Source organism: Neofelis nebulosa, chromosome 3 (assembly GCF_028018385.1).
Source record: "Neofelis nebulosa isolate mNeoNeb1 chromosome 3, mNeoNeb1.pri, whole genome shotgun sequence".
Classification (NCBI taxonomy): domain Eukaryota; kingdom Metazoa; phylum Chordata; class Mammalia; order Carnivora; family Felidae; genus Neofelis; species Neofelis nebulosa.
The window spans coordinates 930,500-951,744 of NC_080784.1; the positions used below are offsets into that span (position 1 = coordinate 930,500).

The 21,245-nt window shown below is 44.5% G+C and overlaps 2 protein-coding genes across 16 annotated transcripts in view; both read left to right on the plus strand.

Annotated features, from left to right (window-relative positions):
* Nucleotides 1-19,668, plus strand: part of LOC131506289 (zinc finger protein 14-like) — a 53,483-nt gene extending 33,815 nt beyond the window's left edge. Inside the window, exon 9 of the transcript XR_009258834.1 lies at nucleotides 17,793-19,668. The gene's annotated coding sequence lies outside the window, so the exon portion shown is untranslated. The remainder of the gene's footprint in view (nucleotides 1-17,792) is intronic.
* LOC131506297 (zinc finger protein 501-like) lies at nucleotides 239-19,668 on the plus strand. 15 transcript variants are annotated; one of them, XM_058719773.1, is made up of 10 exons: nucleotides 239-380; nucleotides 4,022-4,198; nucleotides 10,525-10,732; nucleotides 11,523-11,609; nucleotides 12,388-12,554; nucleotides 13,311-13,437; nucleotides 14,151-14,246; nucleotides 14,768-14,850; nucleotides 15,291-16,390; nucleotides 18,133-19,668. In XM_058719773.1, the coding sequence occupies exons 5-10, from the start codon at nucleotides 12,417-12,419 to the stop codon at nucleotides 18,146-18,148; spliced, it is 1,560 nt and encodes a 519-aa protein (XP_058575756.1). In that variant the 5' UTR covers nucleotides 239-380; nucleotides 4,022-4,198; nucleotides 10,525-10,732; nucleotides 11,523-11,609; nucleotides 12,388-12,416; the 3' UTR covers nucleotides 18,149-19,668. The 15 variants fall into 15 exon arrangements, with proteins under 15 accessions (XP_058575756.1, XP_058575770.1, XP_058575771.1 ...); XM_058719787.1 differs by having other exon boundaries at nucleotides 15,294-16,390; XM_058719776.1 differs by lacking the exon at nucleotides 239-380 and adding an exon at nucleotides 957-1,069.
* Nucleotides 19,669-21,245: the final 1,577 nt, after the last annotated feature.

Consider the following 21,245-nt stretch of genomic DNA (forward strand, 5'->3'; position numbering starts at 1 on the left):
AGGCTGGGAAAGCACGGAGACCTCTAGCATGACCCTCACACAATAAGGTTAAAAGGGAATGCATTTGGGATGTGCCCCCTGCTACCCACCCCACCCCCCACCCCCGCCCCTCTGCCAGCCCTCCGCTGCTCCCGCTGGGTCGAGCCCGGGCACTCCCATCCACTAGGACCGCTTCCCGCAGTGCACAGGACCCCCCACGTGGCATCCTCTAGGCTGCTCATTTTACTCACTCTCCCTTCGCGGTCGCCCGGCGTCTCCCTCCCGGTCTTTCTTCCCTCAAGTCGCCGCCCACTCGGCACTCGGCGACGGAACGGATGCCGTCTACGTCCTAGCAGCTCACTTTCCAGTGGGATATCGGGAATGTAGGCACACTCTGGCAGGTACGGCCGGGGGAACAGGTTTGGGGACAGAACAGCACGAGGTGTCACACAACGGGGTCGTCCCCTTCCCCAGCCCGGGGCCCAGGGGCCTCGCCCACAAGGTGACCGCGAATGGAAGGCCTGGCCACGGCAGGGCCTCACTGCAGGAGGATGAGAATGGCTCGGAGGTGGGTCTGGGAGAGGAATGGGGTCAGGCCAATATCAGGGCCAGGGGCGGAGGCGGCGGCCCCGTGGGTAGCAGGGCGTGGGGGGAACGTGAAGAGCAAGAACCCAGGTCCGAGGGAGGACATGGCGTGGGCGGGGACTAGGGAGGGTGAGCAGAGACCAGGAGGAGACGTCAGCGGAGGGGCGGGGCCGGTCAGGGCGTAACCAGCGTGGGGCGTGACTTAGGAAGGGGGGCAAAGACCAGGATGGGCGTCAGCTAAAGGAAGGGGCCATCTTGGGGCGTGGCTAGCGCGGGCCAGGGACTAAGGAGGTGAGCAGAGGGAGGGGACGGAGTCGTCCACTGAGGGGCGGGGCTGCTGTAGGACGTGACGAACGTGGGGCGGGGCATAGGGAGGGTGAGCGGGAACGGGACAAAAGCCGAGGGGTAGGGCCGGGGAGGACGTGAGCAGCGTGAGGCGGGGACTAAGGAGGTTGAACAGAAACCAGAAGGGGACCTAAGCGGAGGGGCGGAGCCAATGCAAGAGGTGGGCAGAGCGAGGAGGGGCCTAAGGGAGGGTTAGAGGAACCAGGGCGTCAGCGGAGGGGCGGGGCGTGTCTAGGACCTGTCCAGCGTGGGGCGCGGCCTTGTGAAGTTGAGCGGGGACGGGGCGTCAGCAGCGGGGCGACCCCGGCCACCGACGTGGCCAGCGTTGGGCGGGTCGCAGGGAAGGTAAGCAGAGAGGGTACCGCAGGGGAACGGGGCGGCCCCTAGGACGTAGCCAGCGTGGGGCGGGGCCTAGGGAGAAAGAGCGGGGAAGAAGCGTTTGCCAAGGGGCCGGGCCGGCGTAAAACGTGTCCAGCATGGGGCGGGGCTTAGGGAAGGTGTGCGAAGAGCGGGAAAGGCACGTCATCTGAGGGGCGAGGCCAGTGCTGGACGTGGCCCCATTGGGGCGGGGTCTTGGAAGGCGAGGAGCGTCCGGGCTGTTGGGGGAGGGGTCACCCTCCCCCCCGCTCCGCCCAACCCTCCGGACCCGCCCCTCCTTCCATCCCACACGCCAGTAGGTTGGTTGCTCCTCTCGGTTTGGGGTGTTTCCGGTCCGAGGGAGCTGGCTGTTACTTCCCTAACTGCCATGACTGTTTCGAGCAGTTCCAGGTGAGACTCCGAGCCCTGGAGCCTCTTGCACTGAACGCGCCGTTGTGTCCCCGTTAGGGTGACAAGTGTGTGCATATCCCCTGTTGGCTGGACACACCGGGCTGCGAGCGCGGGTCTCGCGGGACCACGGCGGCCGCGGCGGCCTCACTCGGCGCGGGATAATGGACCGAGCAGGGCAGGCAGGGTCTATGCTAGTGGCGGAGATCCGGCGGGAACGGGAGGCTGAGTGTACGGGACTTGGGGAGAAGCGTGGTTGTCACCGAGAATCGCCTTAGGTCGTTAAGTCGTCGTTGTATTGCAGCTTCACGTTTTCTTGGGCGACTTCCAGAATTATCTGAAAAATTTTTTTTTTTGAGAAGTATGGGATATTCTTTTCTTTTTGTTGTATTTAGAGAGTGCAAGCGGGGGAGGGGCAGAGGGAGGGACAGAATCCCAAGGAGGCTGCACATCCAGCGCCGAACTATGCAGCTCTGGATGCCAGACCCTGGGATGATGACCTAAGTCAAAGTCGAGTCTGATGCTCAACCCTCTGAACCACCCAGGCGCCCCGAGGTGTATAGATATTCTAATCACTCTTTTTATTTTAATGTTTTAAGTCGTTGGGATAATTAATGAGGCTTGTATAATTGGTACCATTTAGGAAGCATATTTTGCTTTCAACTAATGAAAAAGTAATTTTTCAATATGTGAGGACATTGGATATCTGAGGGATGTTTCTTGTTTGCCATTGTTAACCTTAAAAACAAAACTGCCACGGGGCACCTGGGTGGCTCAGTCAGTGAGTGTCGGACCCTGGATTTCAGCTCAGGCCTTGATGCTACTGGGGTCATGGGATTTAGCCACAGATCAGGCTCCACGATGAGCGTGGAGATTGCTTGGATTCTCTCTGTCCCTGTGCCCCTCTACCCTCCCCTGCGCGAGAGCGAATGATCGCTCGTTCTCTTTCTCCCTCTGTCTTAAAAAAAAAAAAAAAAAGTAGAACTGCCTGTTATTTTAGCAGCAACTGATGGGGTTATTTGGGAATGAATAAAAGAGAATTGCAATCCTGGACAAACAGGCTTTAGAAAAACTGTAGGGAAGCATGGGAACCAAGGGGAGGCTTGCTTTTTTAAGGAGAAAAGGGGTAATTTGGGAAGGTTGCTGTGAACTAAAAGTCCATTGGAGTAAACAGAGTTTGAAGTGTGGTGGCTTCTCACTGGCTGAACTGTTGTTCTGGGGGCTGAGGAAAAGGTCTCATCCTCCTGCTGGACTTGTTGAGTAGTATCCACGTGCAAGGCCAAGTCCCGGAAGGGTCCAGTCCCTCTTCCTGTTGGGTCTGCAATTGACTGTGTGTTCTAGGGTGTGAAAGTTTTCCCTGCCACATCTGCCCACTCCATTTTAGAGAGGTTTCCTATTACTAGGTTTCACACCATAAGCATTAAAAATCAGTAAGGAAATTAGATCTTCAAATTTCAGTATCTTCATTTATACCTTTTTAAAGTTTTTATTTATTTATTTTGAGAGAAAGCATGAGCAGAGAGAGGGAAACAGAATCCCACGCAGGCTCTGCTATGTCAGCACAGAACCCAATGTGGGTCTCGAACTCATCATGAACTGTGAGATCATGATCTGAGCCAAGAAATCAGGACTTGGATGCTCAAACCACTGAGCCCTCCACATGCCCCAATGTACACTCCATAAACTTTAACATGAAAGTTTAACATGAAAGCGTTAACATCTCTTTTTTATATTTCCTTTGGAAATGTGATCCTGGTTGGAATTTGGCAATACCTGATTCCAACTACTCATGCTGCATAACTTCTCAAAGATTATTTACAAGAGAAGACACTCTTCTGGCTTTCTTAAAACTTTTTTTTTAATTGTTTTAATGTTTATTTTTGAGAGTGAGCCACAGGGGAGGGACAGAGAGAAAGACAGACAGGATGCAAAGCAGGCTCCATGCTGACATCAGAGAGCCCAACTTGGGGCTTAACCTCAGGAAACATGAGATCATGACCTGACCCGAAGTCAGATGCTTAACCAACTGAGCCACCCAGGTGCCCTCTTTCTCAAAACTTTTAGGTTGATTTAATATTAGTATTTGAACTCAAATCAATTCAGAATTTGGAAGATATATTTCTTTTAGGTAACAGAACAGTAACCACTATGGAGTTCCTTAAAAAACGGGACCCAGTGCTCCTCCAAGTCTCCAAATCTCCATTCCCCTGAGCTCAGCTTACTCCACTCAGACCTGCTGGGAAGTGGACTCTGATTAAGCAGCCAGGACTTTACACCATTGGTGGCTAAGTGGCCTTGACAGTTGGACTCTCTGTTTGCTTTTCTTTATCCCTCTCTGCTTACCTAGGAGTCCAGTGATACAATTCTGTCTGTGACCCATCCAGCCTGCAGACCACCTTCTCCATCAAATCTTCAATGTTTAGGTGTTTACATAATATGTACTTGAGAGTCCCCACATTAGATGGAGTGAGTTTTCTTGGGTCTATGTGGAGCACATATCCCTATGAGAAGCTGAGCCCATAAGGTAGGTATCTTGAGTAAAGCAAACTGTATACACAATGTCTTTGAGTCTCTGTTATCTTGTGTCCCTTTTTTTCCAGGAGAAAATTCAACCCTACATGAATAAGTATTGTTTATTATAATGGAAATATTCTTAAACCACTTTTCATTAAGGTTACAAATTATTTCACGAGGCACCAAGGTAGCTCAGTTGGTTGAGTGTGTGACTTTGGATCAGGTCATGATCTCGTGGTTCACAAGTTCAAGTCCCGCATCGGGCTCTGCTGACAGCTCAGAGCCTGGAGCCTGCTTCCAATTCTGTCTCCCTCTCTCTCTGCCCCTCCCCCACTCTTACTCTGTCTCTCAAAAATAAATATATGTTACAACCTTTTTAAAAAATTATTTCACATAACTATGTGAATTTTGACTTGTGCATTGGCTTTTTCATGTGTGAATCTGCATGTTATCAAAACTCTCTGAAGAAAGAGCTCTGAACACATGGCTACAGAGCATACACACACAAACCACTGGTAGCGTTTGCTGAAATGTAGTAGCTGGTCAGGCCTGGGGATTATTGATGCTTTAATGGCATGGAGAACAATGATGAGTGATGTCAGCTGACTCAACACATGACAAATCACATTGGTGATCTGTAAAGACTCAAAAGGATGACTGAACCTGATAGGTTGAAGATAGCATCTCCTCTCTCACCTGAATGACCATTGTCCTGTGACTGAATGTTAACACTCGACTGCATAACTGAGACAAAAATCAGGATGTCAGAACTTCAGATGACCCACCACTCCTGTATTGAAACCTTGAGCCACTCTGCCTCTTCCTGACACCGGGACATAGCAGCTGTCTCTCAGTCACATTGAGCTTCCATCAAGGAAGCTTGCCTTTTCCATTAGAAGCCCTGTAGATATCAAAGATGAATAAAACATTGCAACATAAGAACTAGGATATCCTGGGAAATCTTTGCGAATTATATATCAACAGGGCACAGCCTAGGGATTTGATATTCTCATATTGTTTTCCAGGTTGAATGCTGCTCATGTTCTGTCTGATAAACACTAATTATCTTGCACTGCTAAGTTAAAGGGCAGAAGGGGGGCGCCTGGGTGGCTCGGTCGGTTAAGTGTCCGACTTCGGCTCAGGTCATGATCTCGCGGTCTGTGAGTTCGAGCCCCGCGTCCGGCTCTATGCTGACAGCTCAGAGCCTGGAGCCTGTTTCGGATTCTCTGTCTCCCTCTCTCTCTGCCCCTCCCCTGTTCATGCTCTGTCTCTCTCTGTCTCAAAAATAAATAAACGTTAAAAAAAAAAAAATTTTAAAGGGCAGAAGGAACCACCGGCTCCTGGGTGGCTCAGTCAATTGAGCATGCCACTTTGGCTCAGGTCAAGATCTCATGGTTCGTGAGTATGAGCCCCATGTTGGGCTCTGTGCTGACAGCTTGGACCCTGAAGCCTGCTTTGGATTCTGTGTCTCTGCCCTTACCCTGGTCCCACTCTCTCTCTCAAAATAAACAAATCATTAAATAGTAATAATAATAATAATAATAATAATAATAATAATAATAAAAGGGATAGAAGGAACCAGCACTAGGAAGCCAACTATCAGACCCAATTTAAGTATGTCAGTCTTTTAACTTTAAGATTCGTGCCTGCCTTCTCCACTCTGCCTCAGGTATCATTGTATTAGGATAAATGCCAACCAGGCATATAAGGAGCTCTGTCTCAGTAATTGTATATTAATGCTTCTATCCATTTTCCTTTCAAAACAAGCTTCCATATTGTCTTTTGTTTCCTAAAAATTACACAAACTGATTCTAATACTTTTTGCCAGTGATGAATACAGCACAAAACAAATGATACTTAATATTAAAACTTACCTTTTACCTGTCACCCAAGGGGGGTTACTGTGACTCTCTATCCCAGTGCCAACATCCACTTGCTAATTACAGTCCTGTTTGGCTTGTCCCACCTCAGGGCATTTGCACTTGTCTGTTCTTCTCTGTATGGCTCTTCCCCAGATCTCGTCATGAATGCCTGCCACTATCATTTCTCTACTTTCTCAGAACCACACTCTCTGAATGCATGTTTTTACAACAAATTTTGTTTTCTAACAACAGATATTTTCAGGATTTATTCAACTATGCCATATTTACAAATGTACCTCGGGGCCCCTGGGTGGCTAAGCCAGTTAAGTGTCTGACTTCAGCTCAGGTCATGATCTCACAGTCTGTGGGTTCAAACCCCATGTTGGGCTGTGTGCTGACCGCTCAGAGCCTGGAGCCTCTTCCAATTCTGTGTCTCCCTCTCTCCCTGCCCGCCCTCTCTCTTTCTCTCTCTTTCACAAATAAATACACATTAACAAAAAAAAAAAAAAAAAAAAGTGTGCCTACAAGTTAAAGAGGGGAAACTCTTCTGTTTTTGGATTTTTTTTCTTAGGAGATCTTTGTAAGTTTTTATTCCTGTATAATTTATCAACATTCTGGGTCTTGAATCCATATGTCTGACCCCACTGCCCCTGCCATTCTGCAGAATGGATGTCGTGTTAGCAGGCATGAAAACTACAGTAATCTTATTGTCCATTTCCATCAGAACTCTTGGGTGACCAAATGCATTGTCAATGAGCAGTGATATTTTGAAAAGGATTTTTTTTTCTGAGCCGTAGGTCTCAACAGTGGGCTTAAAATACTCAGCAAACCACATTGTAATGAGATGCGCTATCATCCAGCCTTTGTTGTCTGTTGATGGAGTTCAGCCAGGGTAGATTTAGTATAATTCTTAAGGGCCCCAGGATTTTCAGGATGGTACATGGGCGTTGGCTTCAACTTAGTCACCAGCCGCATTAGCTCCTAACAAGAGAGTCAGTCTGTCCTTTGCAGCTTTGAAACCAGCCGCTGACTTCTCTCTGGCTATGAAAGTCCTGGATGGCATCTTCTTCTAACAGAAGGCTTCCAGTAGATTTTCCAACTTAAAAGCTGTTGGTCGGTGCAGCCACCAGCATGAGTTGTCTCAGCCAGATCCTCTGGATAACTGGCTGCAGCTTCTGTATCAACACTCGCTGCCTTACCTTGCAGTTTATGTTATGGAGGCGACTTCTTTTCCTTACTCCCACCAACCATCCTCTGCTCGCATCAGGTGTTTTTCTGAAGTTTGTTCACCTCCCTCATCCTTCAGAGAATTGAAGAGAGTCAGGGCCTTGCTCTGGATTAGGCTTTGGCTTCAGGGAATGGTGACCTTCTATACAGACCACACAAACCTTCTCCATATCTACAATAGGTCTGTTTCAGTTCACTTTCTTTTTTTTAATGTGTATTTATTTTTGAGATAGAGACAGAGCACGAGCAGAGGAGGGGCAGAGAGAGACACACACACACACAAAATCCTAAGCAGGTTCCAGACTCTGAGCTGTCAGCACAGAGCCCGACATGGGGCCGGATCCCATGAACCGTGAGATCGTGACCTGAGCCGAAGTCGGACGCTTAACCGACTGAGCCACCCAGGCTCCCCTCACTTCACATTCTTATCACCCATGTGTTCACTGGAGTTGCATTTTTAATTTCCTTCAAGGACTCTTCCTTTGCATTCACAGCTTGGCTGACTTTTTGGCACAAGACACCTAGCTTTCAGCCTGTCTCTGCTTTCAGCGTGCCTTTCTCACGAAGCTCATTCATTTCTAGCTCTTGATTTAACGTGACAGACCTTGAACACTTAGGAGGCCAGTGTAGGGCTGTCTCATGGAAAAGAGGCCCCAGGAGAGGAGGAGGGGGACAGCTGGTAGGTGGAGCAGTCAGAATACACACAACACTTACTGATTAAGGTAGCCCACACCTATGGGCACAGCTCGTGGCACCCCAAAACAATTGCAATAGTAACATCAAAGATCACTGAGCACAGACCACAGTAACAAATATGATAATGAAAATGTTTTAAATATTGTGAGAATTCCCAAAATGTGACACAGAGATAATGTGAGCAATTGCCCTTGGAAAAATGGCACCGAGCAACATGGCGTTGCCACACACCTTTGTGAAAAGCAGTATCTGTAAAGCACAATACAACAAAGTGTGCCTGCCTGTAGTTAAGACCTGGAGGAGAAGAGGTTCTCTATTCTTCTGGGCCCAGGCCACCGCCTTCAGCAGCCCCCTCCTCTTCATCTCCAGGCAAGCAAATGAAATCCTAGAGCAGACCCTTCCTCTTCTCCAAGTCAGATTTAGTTGACATGCTACCGACTGCCATGCTCTACACGCACAAAATATGATAGGTTCCATGAATAAATTATACCTTCAATGTTCATTTTCCCATACATAGGATGTGTTTCAACTATTTTTGAATAATACGAAAAAGTATATACGTCTTAGGATCTGTCTTCATATATAAAAGAATAAATTACTTGTGAAGGAAAATCGGGCAATGTATTTTCATTTCAGGCACAGGCTTTTGGTTCCCAAAAGAACAGTTTGTCCTTTTTTTCTTCTTAATGTGTTTGTATCAAATATAAAAGTGAACCTATAGTAACTCTCAAAAGGGAGCATAATTTTTACAGTGGGAATTTAAGGTAATCAGGTTCTCGTTTCCCTGGTTCTCTGACACGTTCCTGTCTTGCCAGCCTCGTCACACTGCACCATCCTTGAGGCAATGAGGGCTTCTGTTCATCAGAAAGGAGTGTCTGCGGTAGGAGACTGTGGACCAGGCTTGTGCCACACAGAGAGTGGAGCTCTATTAGAGAGTAAAAAGGATACGTGGTCAGATCCTGCATTGTTCAAGGGCTCATTTAGAAGAGATCACTTAAAGAAATTTTTAAAAAACAAGAAAACTTTGTGTACAGAATCTCAAAGGATATATCTTTTAGGAAAACTTGTAGTAGAAAATACAGATGTTTTAGTCAGTTTCCTAAAAACTTATTTGAGCAAAGCCTTAGGACTCCCCATGGAGGTAGGCAGGAGCACTATTAGAGACTTTCCCCCCTCCCCTGGTAACAGAACTTGTGTAAAATTGCTGAGAGAAGCCAAACCATTTGTGTCCCAGGGGCTGAGAGCAAACTACAGTCAGGTGAGTTAGGTGGACTGGACGGGGAGGCAGGCTAGTGGATTTCTGAAGATGATGGCAGGTCTAAGGTCCTACTTGTAAGGCCAGTGAGAAAGCAGGGAGGAAGTTAAAGCTGGAGAGTGTTAGGAATGAAATTTGTGCTTGTAAGTGATATTAGCCCCACCCAGCAGCCTCTGGAGAGGGGAGTGGTTGCTGGAGGTTGAGCTCTAGAAACACTCTTGAACACTGGAGACCAACCTGCAGGCTGGTGAGAGCTTCCATCTGCTGGAGGGTAATCCTGCCCACCTCCATGGGGACTGATGGATCCTGCCCTGGGGACCCTTCTGGACCTCACCCGTGTACCTCTTCATCTGACTGTTCATCCTTGTAATAAACCAGTAAAACTGAGTAAAGTGTTTTCCTAAATTCTAGGAGTCATTCTAGAAAATTGCCAAGCCTAATTTGCGGGATTGTGGGAACCCTTGAATCCACAATGCTCTCGGCAGAAAATGTGGGCGGCCTGGGCACTACATTTATGGTTGGCATCTGAAGTAGAGGAAGTCTCATGGGGCTAAGACTTTGAACTTGTGGGATCTGATGCTGACCCCAGGAAGATGGTATCCAGAATGAACTGAATCCTTGGACACCCAGGCAATGTCAGAACATTAGTTGTTGGGGTGAAGAAAACTATTTATACGAATTTTTAGATTTTGAGCAATCCATGACTGTTGTCTGTCACAGGGTGTTGGTCGGTAAGTGGGTGGAAGAAATGGACGTATAAGGGAGGTAAGAAGGCAGAACTAACAAAATAGGCTTTTTTGTCTCAGATGTTGAGCACGAGCCATGTAACCAGGCATTGGGATAGGTCCCGTGTATGCAGTTGGAATAAAACAGCTTTTTTTTTTTTTTTTTTTTTTTTTTTTTTGGTCCTGCATGCATGCAGAAAAGAGTGCATGGGGATTGAGGTGGGCAGTAAAAGTGATGGAATTAGGGGCTGATAGACTTTAAGTGGTGTCAGTGGATGAGCTGGAAAGAGAGAGGCTCTGATTGCTGGAGGGATCTCCGGTTCTTCATCTGACAAGGCATTCCTGGTAAGACCTGGCAGGGGGCTATACCACTTAAGAGGACCATGTTTAGAAATCTGAGTTTGGGAAACGGAACACAACTGAAATCCTAGCTGTATCATTCCTTAGCCATGTACTTTCCTCATCTTGCTAAAGTTTCCTGAAACTGTGTCACGTGTCCATGTCATTCTGGGCTGCAATAATAAAATACCACACATTGGTGGCTTAAACAACCGACATTTGTTTTTCACAGTTCTGGAGCCTGGGAACTCCCAAGACCAAGGTGTCAGCAGATTCAGTATCCTTGATGTGCCTGCCTTCTCACTGGGTCCTAACTTGGTAGAGAGAGAGAAAGAGAGCTGTGGTGTATTCCTCTAAGAATTACTCCAGTCCCTTCATCGGGGACCTCCTCTCAAGACCTCATCTAAACCTAATTACCTCTCAAAACGCCCCACCTCCAGGTACCATCACATGGGGAGTTAGGGCTTTGACATACGGACTTGGGTGAGGCTGGAGGGGACACTGCCATCCGGTCCATAACAGTGACTGTACTGAAAACAGCAGGATCTATTCTGAGGATTAGTTAAGTGAATGTTCTTAAGTTTCCAAGCAGAGAGTCCTATTATTAAACTTTGAATTTGTCTTCCTTATTTTTTGGACTCCAGGTGTAAGGAGGTGAGTTTTGTCTACTTTTGTTTGTGATACAATATCATTTTTCTGTGAAATACATTTAAGTACAAACAAAATTTTGATAAGAATTCAGACTTTACCAATATGTTTAAATATACGATTGATGAAATGCTGGGGTCTCATTTGTGGTGATGACTGATATACGACAATATTCCAGTGGCAACTGTACTAAAATGTCAGATTGAACAAATATATTCCCTCATAAAACAAAACCTCTGCATTGTACGATTTCTAAGTCAGGCACTTTTAGGTTTGGGGTTCAGGGAGGGAATTAAATATCCCTATGAAAAGTTGGCAGTTAACTTAGAAATAATGATTTTCATTGCCTTGTCTGAAAATAAAAAAGAATATTCCTATCTTATTGATGAGCAGCAGTAGCCAAAGCCTTGTCACTTCTGACCCAAGCAGAAGTGAGAGCTCCCGCAATTGTCTCAGGGCATGTGGCATGTTCTTGTAGGGGGAGCTGGGGGGTTGCATGCAGGCGCATCAGGGATTCATGACCAGGGGGTCTGGGAATTGTGGGTAAGACTGGAGTCTCTTGGCTTCTCTCTCCTTGCCCAGCTTTTCCTGCATACGGTTTGCATTCTCTGTGAGTGGAAATCCAGAGGAAGAGACGTGGTGGCCGAACCCTTGATGATGCAACTGCAGGTGGGTGGATACGCGATCCTTCTCCTGAATGATGCCTCTGTTGCCTGTGGCTGGGAAGGCTTCTCTTGGCCCAAGTCTTCGAAGTGCATCCAGGCAGTTTTCAAGGGTCTGGGTTCTAGTTCATTGTTGCCAGGACGCGCAGATACTGTTTGTTGGTCAGGGATGGATCAGGAAGAAATCTCCTTTCCAGCATTTACACCAGTGCATCTCATGCTCCTTAAGGATGTCCTTGCAGAAAAGAAATATGCAGAGTTTTCCTTCCTCATGCAGTGTATGGGCTTGGTTGGGGGGTGATTTACCCGTGGGCCATGGTAGTGGCTGCAGTGACCTCGGCACGTGGTGACAGGTGCTAGAGATGAGCAGGACCAGCAGTTTACACTCCACTGAGGAGGCGGGCCTTTGAGCAGGTCAGCTCTGCAGTTTTCCAGAGAGTACAAGAAACATTTGTATGAGAGAGGAAATCAGCCATCATTTCTTTTCCCCTCAGTTTTAAGCTTACTAAAGGTTTGGTAACATACACTTGACTAATCTGGAAACTTCCAAAGATGACTAAATCCTCTTTACTACCCTTATCCCTTTTCACCCATTTTCCCCATTATAATTAAACTTTTTAAAATTGGAAATCTGAAAACAGTGCCTAGGGAGTATTTTTCAAAAAATTAACTCTGTATTTGGCAGAATGTGGATAAAACTAGAGTCAAATTTAGAATCCTGTTGCAATTTTAGAAGGATTAGAGAGGCTACAAGTAATCGAGAGGATTCTATTGCCTTTCAACAGAAAAAACAGGATTACCATACGGAGGATTGATGCAGTCATCATTGTTGTTAAGAATGGAGAGCTCACTGCAGGAGAGATCACTGTGGGGCCATCCTTCAGACGAGCCATCTCAGGAGCCCCTAACCGGACCGCAGGACCTGTCTGCCCTGATACCTTATAAAGAACAAGTGAGTTTTTAAGATGAGAGGTGCGACTTGCTGACCTCAAATTCTGCATGAGAGTTGTTCATCCTGCAGAATGCTGGGCATTGCTTCATAGGTGTCTACCTTTAATGTTTATATACCTACACTTGTACATATGAAGTGTTTGCTGTAAAAGAAGCAACTGCACATTACCTCATTGGAACTCTCAGTATATATATATATATATATATATATATATATATATATATATATATATATATGTGTGTTTGCATGTATATCTGCGTGTGTGTGTATATATATATATATATATATATATATATATGTATATATACATATACACATACATATACATATACACACAAATATATTTTTTTCTTTTTTTAGTAATTTCTACAGCGAGCATGGGGCACACACTCATGACCCTGAGGCCAAGAATCACATGCTCTTCCAACTGAGCCAGCCAGGTGCTTCTCACTACTATTTACTATTTAACCTAGGTTATAATTGCCACCCAGGACATCAAAATTGCCATCTTACTGGAAAATTTCCAGGTTATTTCCTATTGACATTCCTTTATGATAAAGTAATTGTGTGTGTATTTCTGTTTGAATGTGTCTGAAGGGCAGGAGGCAGATCGGCACAGTAGAACATTTGATTTGAACCACAAATGGAGTCAGTTTTCTATACATACAGCTCCCCCATCTGCTATCACTATCATGTGACAGCTGCCCCTAGGGATTGTTCAGCCTGGCCCTACTGAAACAATATCTGATATTTTAGGAATCTGTGACCTACAAAGATGTAGCTGTAGACTTTACCCAGGAAGAGTGGGCCCTGATGGACACATCCCAGAGAACGCTGTACAGAGATGTGACACTGGAAAACATTAGTCATCTGGTCTCTGTGGGTGAGTTGGTCACATCTGTTCATTCATCCATCCTTCCATACATCCATCCATCTTTTTGTTTATTAACCTTGTATCCAGGAGAGCTTCCACATATTCTAATATAGCTGTCTGCTCTGATTTTTTTTTGTAGCATTTCTGAATACTAGATGGAATTTGTAACTTTCTTTACTTTCATCATGTGTGTTACATGATAATTTGAATACAGACTTCTTGGCCACAAGTGTGTATCTACTGCACTTTCTCCAAGACCCAGAACAATGCTGGGAATACAGTGCATATTTTTTGAATGAATAAACGTCCTAAATATTTTTCTCTCCTAAGCAGTGTGGGAATGGTGAGCACGGTAGAAAATATAACATCTTGTATCACTTTCCACATAAAACTCCACAGAATATTCTGGTGGAGTTTATGTGTATTGTATTCCTTTGAAAATAGTAATCCCCTTGTGAGAACATTTAATTCCTTCTGGATGCAAACACTAAGCCTTCTGCTCTCTCTCAGCTTGGGCAGGAGCATCAGCAACCAGAGATCATACTGTCTTTGGGTGCAGTGTCAGGCTGAGAGCCTTTATCAATGTTTTTAGTGTTCAAGGTGTTATTCTCTGGGCTGTTCTTCCACACTCACGTTCTTCCTCAGCTGCCTGTACAGTAGAATATCAGGTGCTGTTCTCGACACGGAACTGCAAATTCACACACCATTCTCCATTGATATAGGGTGTCATTTCTTCAGATCAGATGTGATCTCCCCGTGGGAGCAAAGAGGGGAGCTGTGGAGGGAAGAAAGAGGACCTCCCCAAGGCTGGAGTCCAGGTGAGCTGCAGACATGCACTCAGTGTGAGAAGGCTAGTGAGTAAGCAGGGTCTTATTGATGTCAGTGCAGATTTCCTTGAGTGAACGACAGCTTCAGAAACTGTGAGTGGCCAGTGAGACAGCATTCCTCAGATTGTGTCATTATTTCTCCCACATCAGTTTCTCTTCATGTACCTGTACTTACATTTCGCCTCAGGCAAGCAATGTTCCTGACCTCGTTGGAGGTGAAATTTCACATTGTGGTCTGTGTCATGATTTCTAGTGTCTTTCTTTTAGGATTTCCACTCTGATATTCTCTGCAACAGCCCATCATTATTTTATTTTTCTTTCACTTAAACATTGAGTTTTGTTCTAACTGATACTGTTCTAAAATGTATGTCTATTCACCAGTATTTTCCTCAATTTCACATTATTTGGTCATGTGTGCTTACCTGGTGTTGTGAGCTTGTCAACACTTTAATTCTCCTAGTATACTCAAGGTGTTTCTCAGGTTTATTTCTTTTTTTCCTCGATTATTTTAGGCATGAAAAAAAGCCATAACAAGCAAGAAATAATATCTATGCAAGATATCTACCTGAAGGACCCACCTAACTGCTGGACAATAGTAAGTGTCATGAGGAGGAACCTTGCCTATTCATGTTCAAACACCTGGGTGGAGCCTAAGTCATCAGTTGTAGAATCACATAACAATTAGTATAAGTACCTTCTCACAGAATGTGATTGACAATTTAAATCTGGGGAAGAAATTAGCCTGGATTTAAGCTATAATTGTTCTGAGAAATGGATAATTGCATAACCATGGTTTATTGGCATGACACGTAATGATATCTTCAAAAACACTCAGACCTCCAATAAAGATGCTACCAAGGGTAAAAATGTTTGTGCATGTCAGTGATGAACACCCTGTGTGCACGTAAGTGATCTGGGGAAGGTTTTAGTTGGAGATTACCACTGAATGGCCAGCCTGGAATTCGTAGGTAGAGAACTGGGTGTATTCATGTTTGGGAGAAGTCCTATAACAGTCTCTCATCTCTTTCCCAACAGCAGAAACGTCATGCAGGAGAAGACCTCTCTGTATATAGTGGGTATGAAGTTTTCATTCACACCTACACACTTACGCAACATATCTTAACTGACACTGGACACAAACCCTATAAGTGTAATGAATGTGGAAAACACTTCACCCGAAACGCCAACCTTCATACCCATAAAATAAGTCACACAGGAGAGAATCCATTTGTTTGTAATCAATGTGGGAGGCACTTCAGGTATTTTTCATCTTTAACTAGACATAAGCGAATTCATACTGGAGAGAAGCCTTATGAATGTCATCTATGTGGGAAAGCCTTTGTTCGTAGTTCCCTTAAACAACATCAGAGAACACACACTGGAGAGAAACCATATACATGTCCTCTATGTGGAAAAGGCTTCATTACAAGGTCTAATCTTCGAGAACATGAGAGAACTCACAGTGGAGAGAAACCATATACATGTCATCATTGTGGAAAAGCCTTTGTTCAAAGCTCTTGTCTTAGAAAACATGAGAGAACTCACAGTGGAGAGAAACCATATAAATGTCATCTATGTGGAAAAGCCTTTGTTACAAGCTCTAATCTTCGAGACCACGAGAGGACTCACACTGGCGAGAAACCATATAAATGTCATCTGTGTGGAAAAGCCTTTGTTCAAAGCTCTTGTCTTAGAAAACATGAGAAAACTCACACTGGTGAGAAACCATATACATGTCATCTATGTGGAAAATCCTTTGTTCAAAACTCTTATCTTCGAGAACATGAGAGAACTCACACTGGAGAGAAACCATATAAATGTCATCTATGTGGGAAAGCCTTTGTTCGAAGCTCTTGTCTTAGAAGACATGAGAGAATTCACATTGGAGAGGACCCATATACATGTCATCTGTGTGGAAAAGCCTTTGTTACAAACTCTGATCTTAGTAAACACGAGAAAACTCACACTGGACAGAAACCATATACATGTCGTCTATGTGGAAAAGCCTTTGATCATACCTCTTGTCTTAGAAGACACGAGAAAACTCACAGTGGTGAGAAACCATATACATGTCATCTATGTGGAAAAACCTTTGTTCAAGGCTCTAATCTTCGAAAACATGAGAGAACACACTGGTGAGAAGACATATCATTGTCTTCTGTGTGAAAAAGCCTTTGTTCAAAGCTCTTGGTTTAGAACACATGAGAAAACACACTAGAGAGAAACCATAAACATGTCATCTATGTGGAAAAGTCTTTGATATAAGCTCTGATCTTAGACACCATAATGGAATTCACTCTAATTCTAGTGAATGAATATGGAAGTGCCTTCAGCCACATTACTAATGTGAAACCAGCCAGAGGACTCAGGTGGGGGAAGTTCCATGGTCATATTCATTACAGAAATGCCTTCGTTTTTAACTCCTCCTTACACAACATGAGTAAACTACATTTGGATGAACCCTATATTTATAATCAAGGAGGAAGACACATTAGCTGGTCTCTGGTCATAGGTAGCACAAGAACATCCAGTATGAATACTAATCTAAGTATTAGATTAGTGGGAATTTTTAAGTGGGAATTTACACAGGAAAATCTTTACAGATGGAGGTCACTGTAGGAGAATAACAGAAAAATTAATGCTGGAGAAGTTATTCATTGTTACATGCATGGAAAAAAACTTGACGAGTAGAAAATCTAGTAGGCAAGTGAAGCTTCACAGTCTGTATTATAGTAAACGAATGGCAGCCTAAGTGATTTTTAATTCCTTAGTCAACATGTAGTTTCTCACACTGTATATATAGCATTACTAAAATCAGATGAAAGGTTAGACTTTGCATTAGAAATCCCTGACTAGGAAAAACATTTATCAAGAAAGTCCTAGCACACAATTTAGACATTAATTTATAATTCTGCCTAACAGCCTATTATTATAAAAATGTAAGAAGGGTAGCATTGTGACATCATCTGGCAGTTCTAAATTCAGAATTTTGTAACTTTTTTTTTTTGGTTCCTGGAACTGCATATGAAGCAGGTTGTTGCTTAAAAAGCCATTATGTTGGTCAGGGTCCTATTTTTCATGCAGCAATAGTAATTATGATGATTCGATTCAACTAGAAAGTGTCTTTGAATATTAACTGAAAAACATAGAACACAAGATGATGCATCATTACTACATATTGTTAACCACGTATGTAGGTCGTAATGATGAATTAAAGATTCTTATATAGATAGTTTGTGACTGAACCCTGTATAAATTTTCATTTTAAAATGCCATTATTGAAACAAAAAGGGTATTACCTAACAATAAGGGGGTCCATTCAACAACAGGATATAACATCTATAAATATTTATGCGCTCAACATAGGAGCACCTACATATATAAAACAAATACAAACAGATGTCAAGGGAGAGACAGTTATGCAGTAGAAGGGGGATGTTAATACACACTTTCATCAATGAACGAATCATTCGGACAAAAATCAGATAACATCTACCATAAGTGACACGTTAGATGAGATGGACGGACTTCACAGAGGTACACCGCACACTTCATCCCAAAGCAGCAGAATAACATACTCTTGGCAAGTTTCCATGAGACATTCTCCAGAATTGGTCATAGTTACTGCCTGTTAGTAGCAATGAGTAATTTTTTTTTCTCTTTTACCCAAGCCATGTAATTGCCCCTATTCCTCATTCTCCTATAAAGCCCTTGCTTTCACCCCACAGATAGGACACTTTTCTGTTTACTGCTGGAATCGGTGCTCCCCAAACTGCAAATCTTTAATCCCAAGTAAACACTCATCTGCCTCTCGTTGCAGCTCTTGTTTTCAGGTGGAAATGGGGACAAGTAATGTTTCTTTTCCTTTCTTGGCCAGGCGCTACAGAGCGTGACCTGGGAGAGCTGACTTTGGAAGGAACTCTCTATTCTGGCTCTCCCAGTTTTCAGGATCCAACCCGCAGCTCCAGAATGAGTGTGATCACTCTGCCACTGCCTCAAAACGTGCCATCATAGGCCACCAAACGATTGAAGAAAAATAATAGTTAAAAAAAACATTTTAATATTTATTTATTTTGGAGAGGGAGAAGGAGAGAGAGCATGACCAGGGGAGGGACAAGAGGGGGAGAGAGAAAATCCAAGCCAGGCTCTGCGCTGTCAGTGCAGAGCCCAATGTGAGGCTCAAACTCATGAACTGAGATCATGACCTAAGCCAAAATCAAGAGTCAGATGCTCACTCGACTGAGCCACCCAGGCGCCCCTCCATTACATGTTTTGATGACTGCCCCGCACCGGTGTGTTCGAACTCAACAACTCTGCCACTCACAGCCCCCATCACTGGTGCACACAGATTTCCCCATCTCTGAACCATTCAGACCCTGGATTCCAGTTTCACACTGGTCAGGATCTGGCCTTTCCTTCACCACGTCCCTAACAAGTCTCACAGGCCTGATGCCATGATGCTACTTTCCCTTCTCCCAGGCTCCCCAGTGGCCTGTGGGCCTGTAGTGGACTCGCTGGTGCTCCGGGGTTTGACTGTTGCCAGGCAGACCTTGCTTTTCACCTCCTGCATGCACTGATCCCACGGTGAACAAAACGCCCTCGACACACACACAATCTGATAACATGTTCTGACAATCACATGTAGATCTTCCACCCTGACCACACTCTCAACAGACACAATAATGGCCAACACCCCCACAGTCAGACAACGCAGGGACACACAACTGTGTACAGATCATATGACTATATAGTTTCTGACCACACAGAATTGGTGACACACATATAGTCATCATATAAAGGGAATCTGGCTGTGCATGTGTGTTTTGGTGTTGAGGCGTTTCACATGTTGCCATCAACATGACAACCCAGGGCTTAGAGGGGAGAGGCTCAAGGCACAGAATGTGTGCTGATGCCCATCAGAGCCTGGCAGTGCTTGTTCTTGGTATATTGTGTAAGAGGCAGGTGGAGCCTAAGGATCTGCATACTAAGTGTTTGGTACAAACATACCAGCCAAAAAAAATTTTTTTGGTAGAAAAACATGCAGAAAATTTAGCCAGGGTCCCGTGAGAATGCATGAAGGATTCAGTATGAGTCCAAACTGTCAGCTGAGGATTTTTCCTCAGAAGATTCATATTGCTCTTAAAACTTGCATATAAATGTTGTATACATATAAACACTGAAGCATTCTTTGCGTTAAAATATTTCAAGTAGGGGTAACCTGGATGGCTCAGTCGGTTAAGTGTCCCAACTTTGGCTCAGGTCATGATCTCACAGTTAGTGGGTTCGAGCCCCACATTGGGCTCTGCACTGGCAGTTTGGAGCCTGGAATCTGCTTCGGATTCTGTGTCTCCCTCTCTCTACCCCTCGCCTGCTTGTGCAGGCTTGCTCGCTCTCTCTCTCTCCCAAAAATAAATTTAAAAAAATAAAATATTTGGCGTGCCTGGGTGACTAAGTCGGTTAAGCGTCCGACTTCGGCTCAGGTCATGATCTCACGGTTCGTGAGTTCGAGCCCCACTGACAACTCAGAGCCTGAAGCCTGCAGCGTGCTTTGAATTCTGCGTCTCCCTCTCTCTCTGCCCCACCCCCGCTTGTGCTCTGTCTCTCACAAATGAATAAACGTTAAAAAAAATTAAATAGAAATAAAAAGTATTTGGAGTAAAAGAAGTTCAGTTTCTGCCATGACTGAGTAGATTTTATTGGTCTTACCCATAAAAAGCAACATCAAAACCTGATTAAAATATACAGATCTTTGAAGATTTGTCATGTTACCTGTTTAAACAGGAGTTTTTGAGGTACAATCCATGAGACTAGGGAAATCCAATGAGATGATTGGCACATCCACACTGGATTTTCTACTGAGGCAATTGAAAATTAGCGGGGTGGTGGGAGAATGAAATTCCAGGAAAAAAGATGGAGCCTTTCTGGGCTTGGTAGAAATGAGTTTGAATTTTGTGCATGCAAAATATTGGGGCTTTTGCTTCCAGATAAGGTGTGAGTAGAGGTGGAATAACAGTGGAAATTAAATATTCACTTAAAAGGTGTATTTGTTAAAGTCTAAAACGTTGTGGAACCAGAAAGGATTACCTGAACTGAGATTCCACCCGGGTAAAAGCCTTCGTTAGTGGAGGTGAGATCACCAGACATTTCCACACCTGAAGAAATTGCTTAGTATGGACACTGACAGTCTCAGGGAGAAAGACATCACCAGGGAATAAAAACAAGCTGATAGGCACATAGACTGTCGTGGCAGCTTGAAATCAGCAAGAGTCCCCCCAAACGGGGCTGCTTTTCTTTACAGGCTATTAGGTCGGGACTGGCAAGAAAGGTGGTATAATACAATCCCATGGTTTTGGGAGATTACTTCCAACAGCAGGAAGACATCCGCAGTGATTTTAGAAGAATGAACCTGAAGGCATGAAGGTCAGATTCACTCCAATCAAAGTGGCAACACAGGCAGAGCGCATTCCGATTACCGAATGGGGAAAATGTGATGTGTCCCAATTCTATCTGCCTAAGGAAGGGGATAGTCACCACCTCTATGTAAAACAACATCAGTGCCAGCGTCTCCCTTTTAGAAGATCTCAGAGCAGCGCCCTGCCGGCTCAGTCGGTGGAGCATGCAACTCTTGATCTCGGGGTTGTGAGTTCAAGCCCCATGTTGGAAATCAAGATTACTTAAAAGTAAAGTCTTCAAAAAGAAGGAGAAAAAGGAGAAGGAGGAGGAAGAGAAGAAGAGGAAGAAGAAAATCTCAGGTATACAAGAAAAAAAGTAAGGAAACGTGATGGGAGGTGGGAGTAAAGGACAAATATAGACAAGACCAAAAAACCCATGCATATTTTTAGATTGGAGTCACGAAGAAAGGAATTTACAATAATTATGTTAAATAGAATAAAGTAATAAAAATATATTTAAATAGAGACAAGTGCAATGGCTCTGGTTTTAGCGAACTCTGGTCTATAAGTGAAATTAATGGAGGAGGTTAACAGGCTT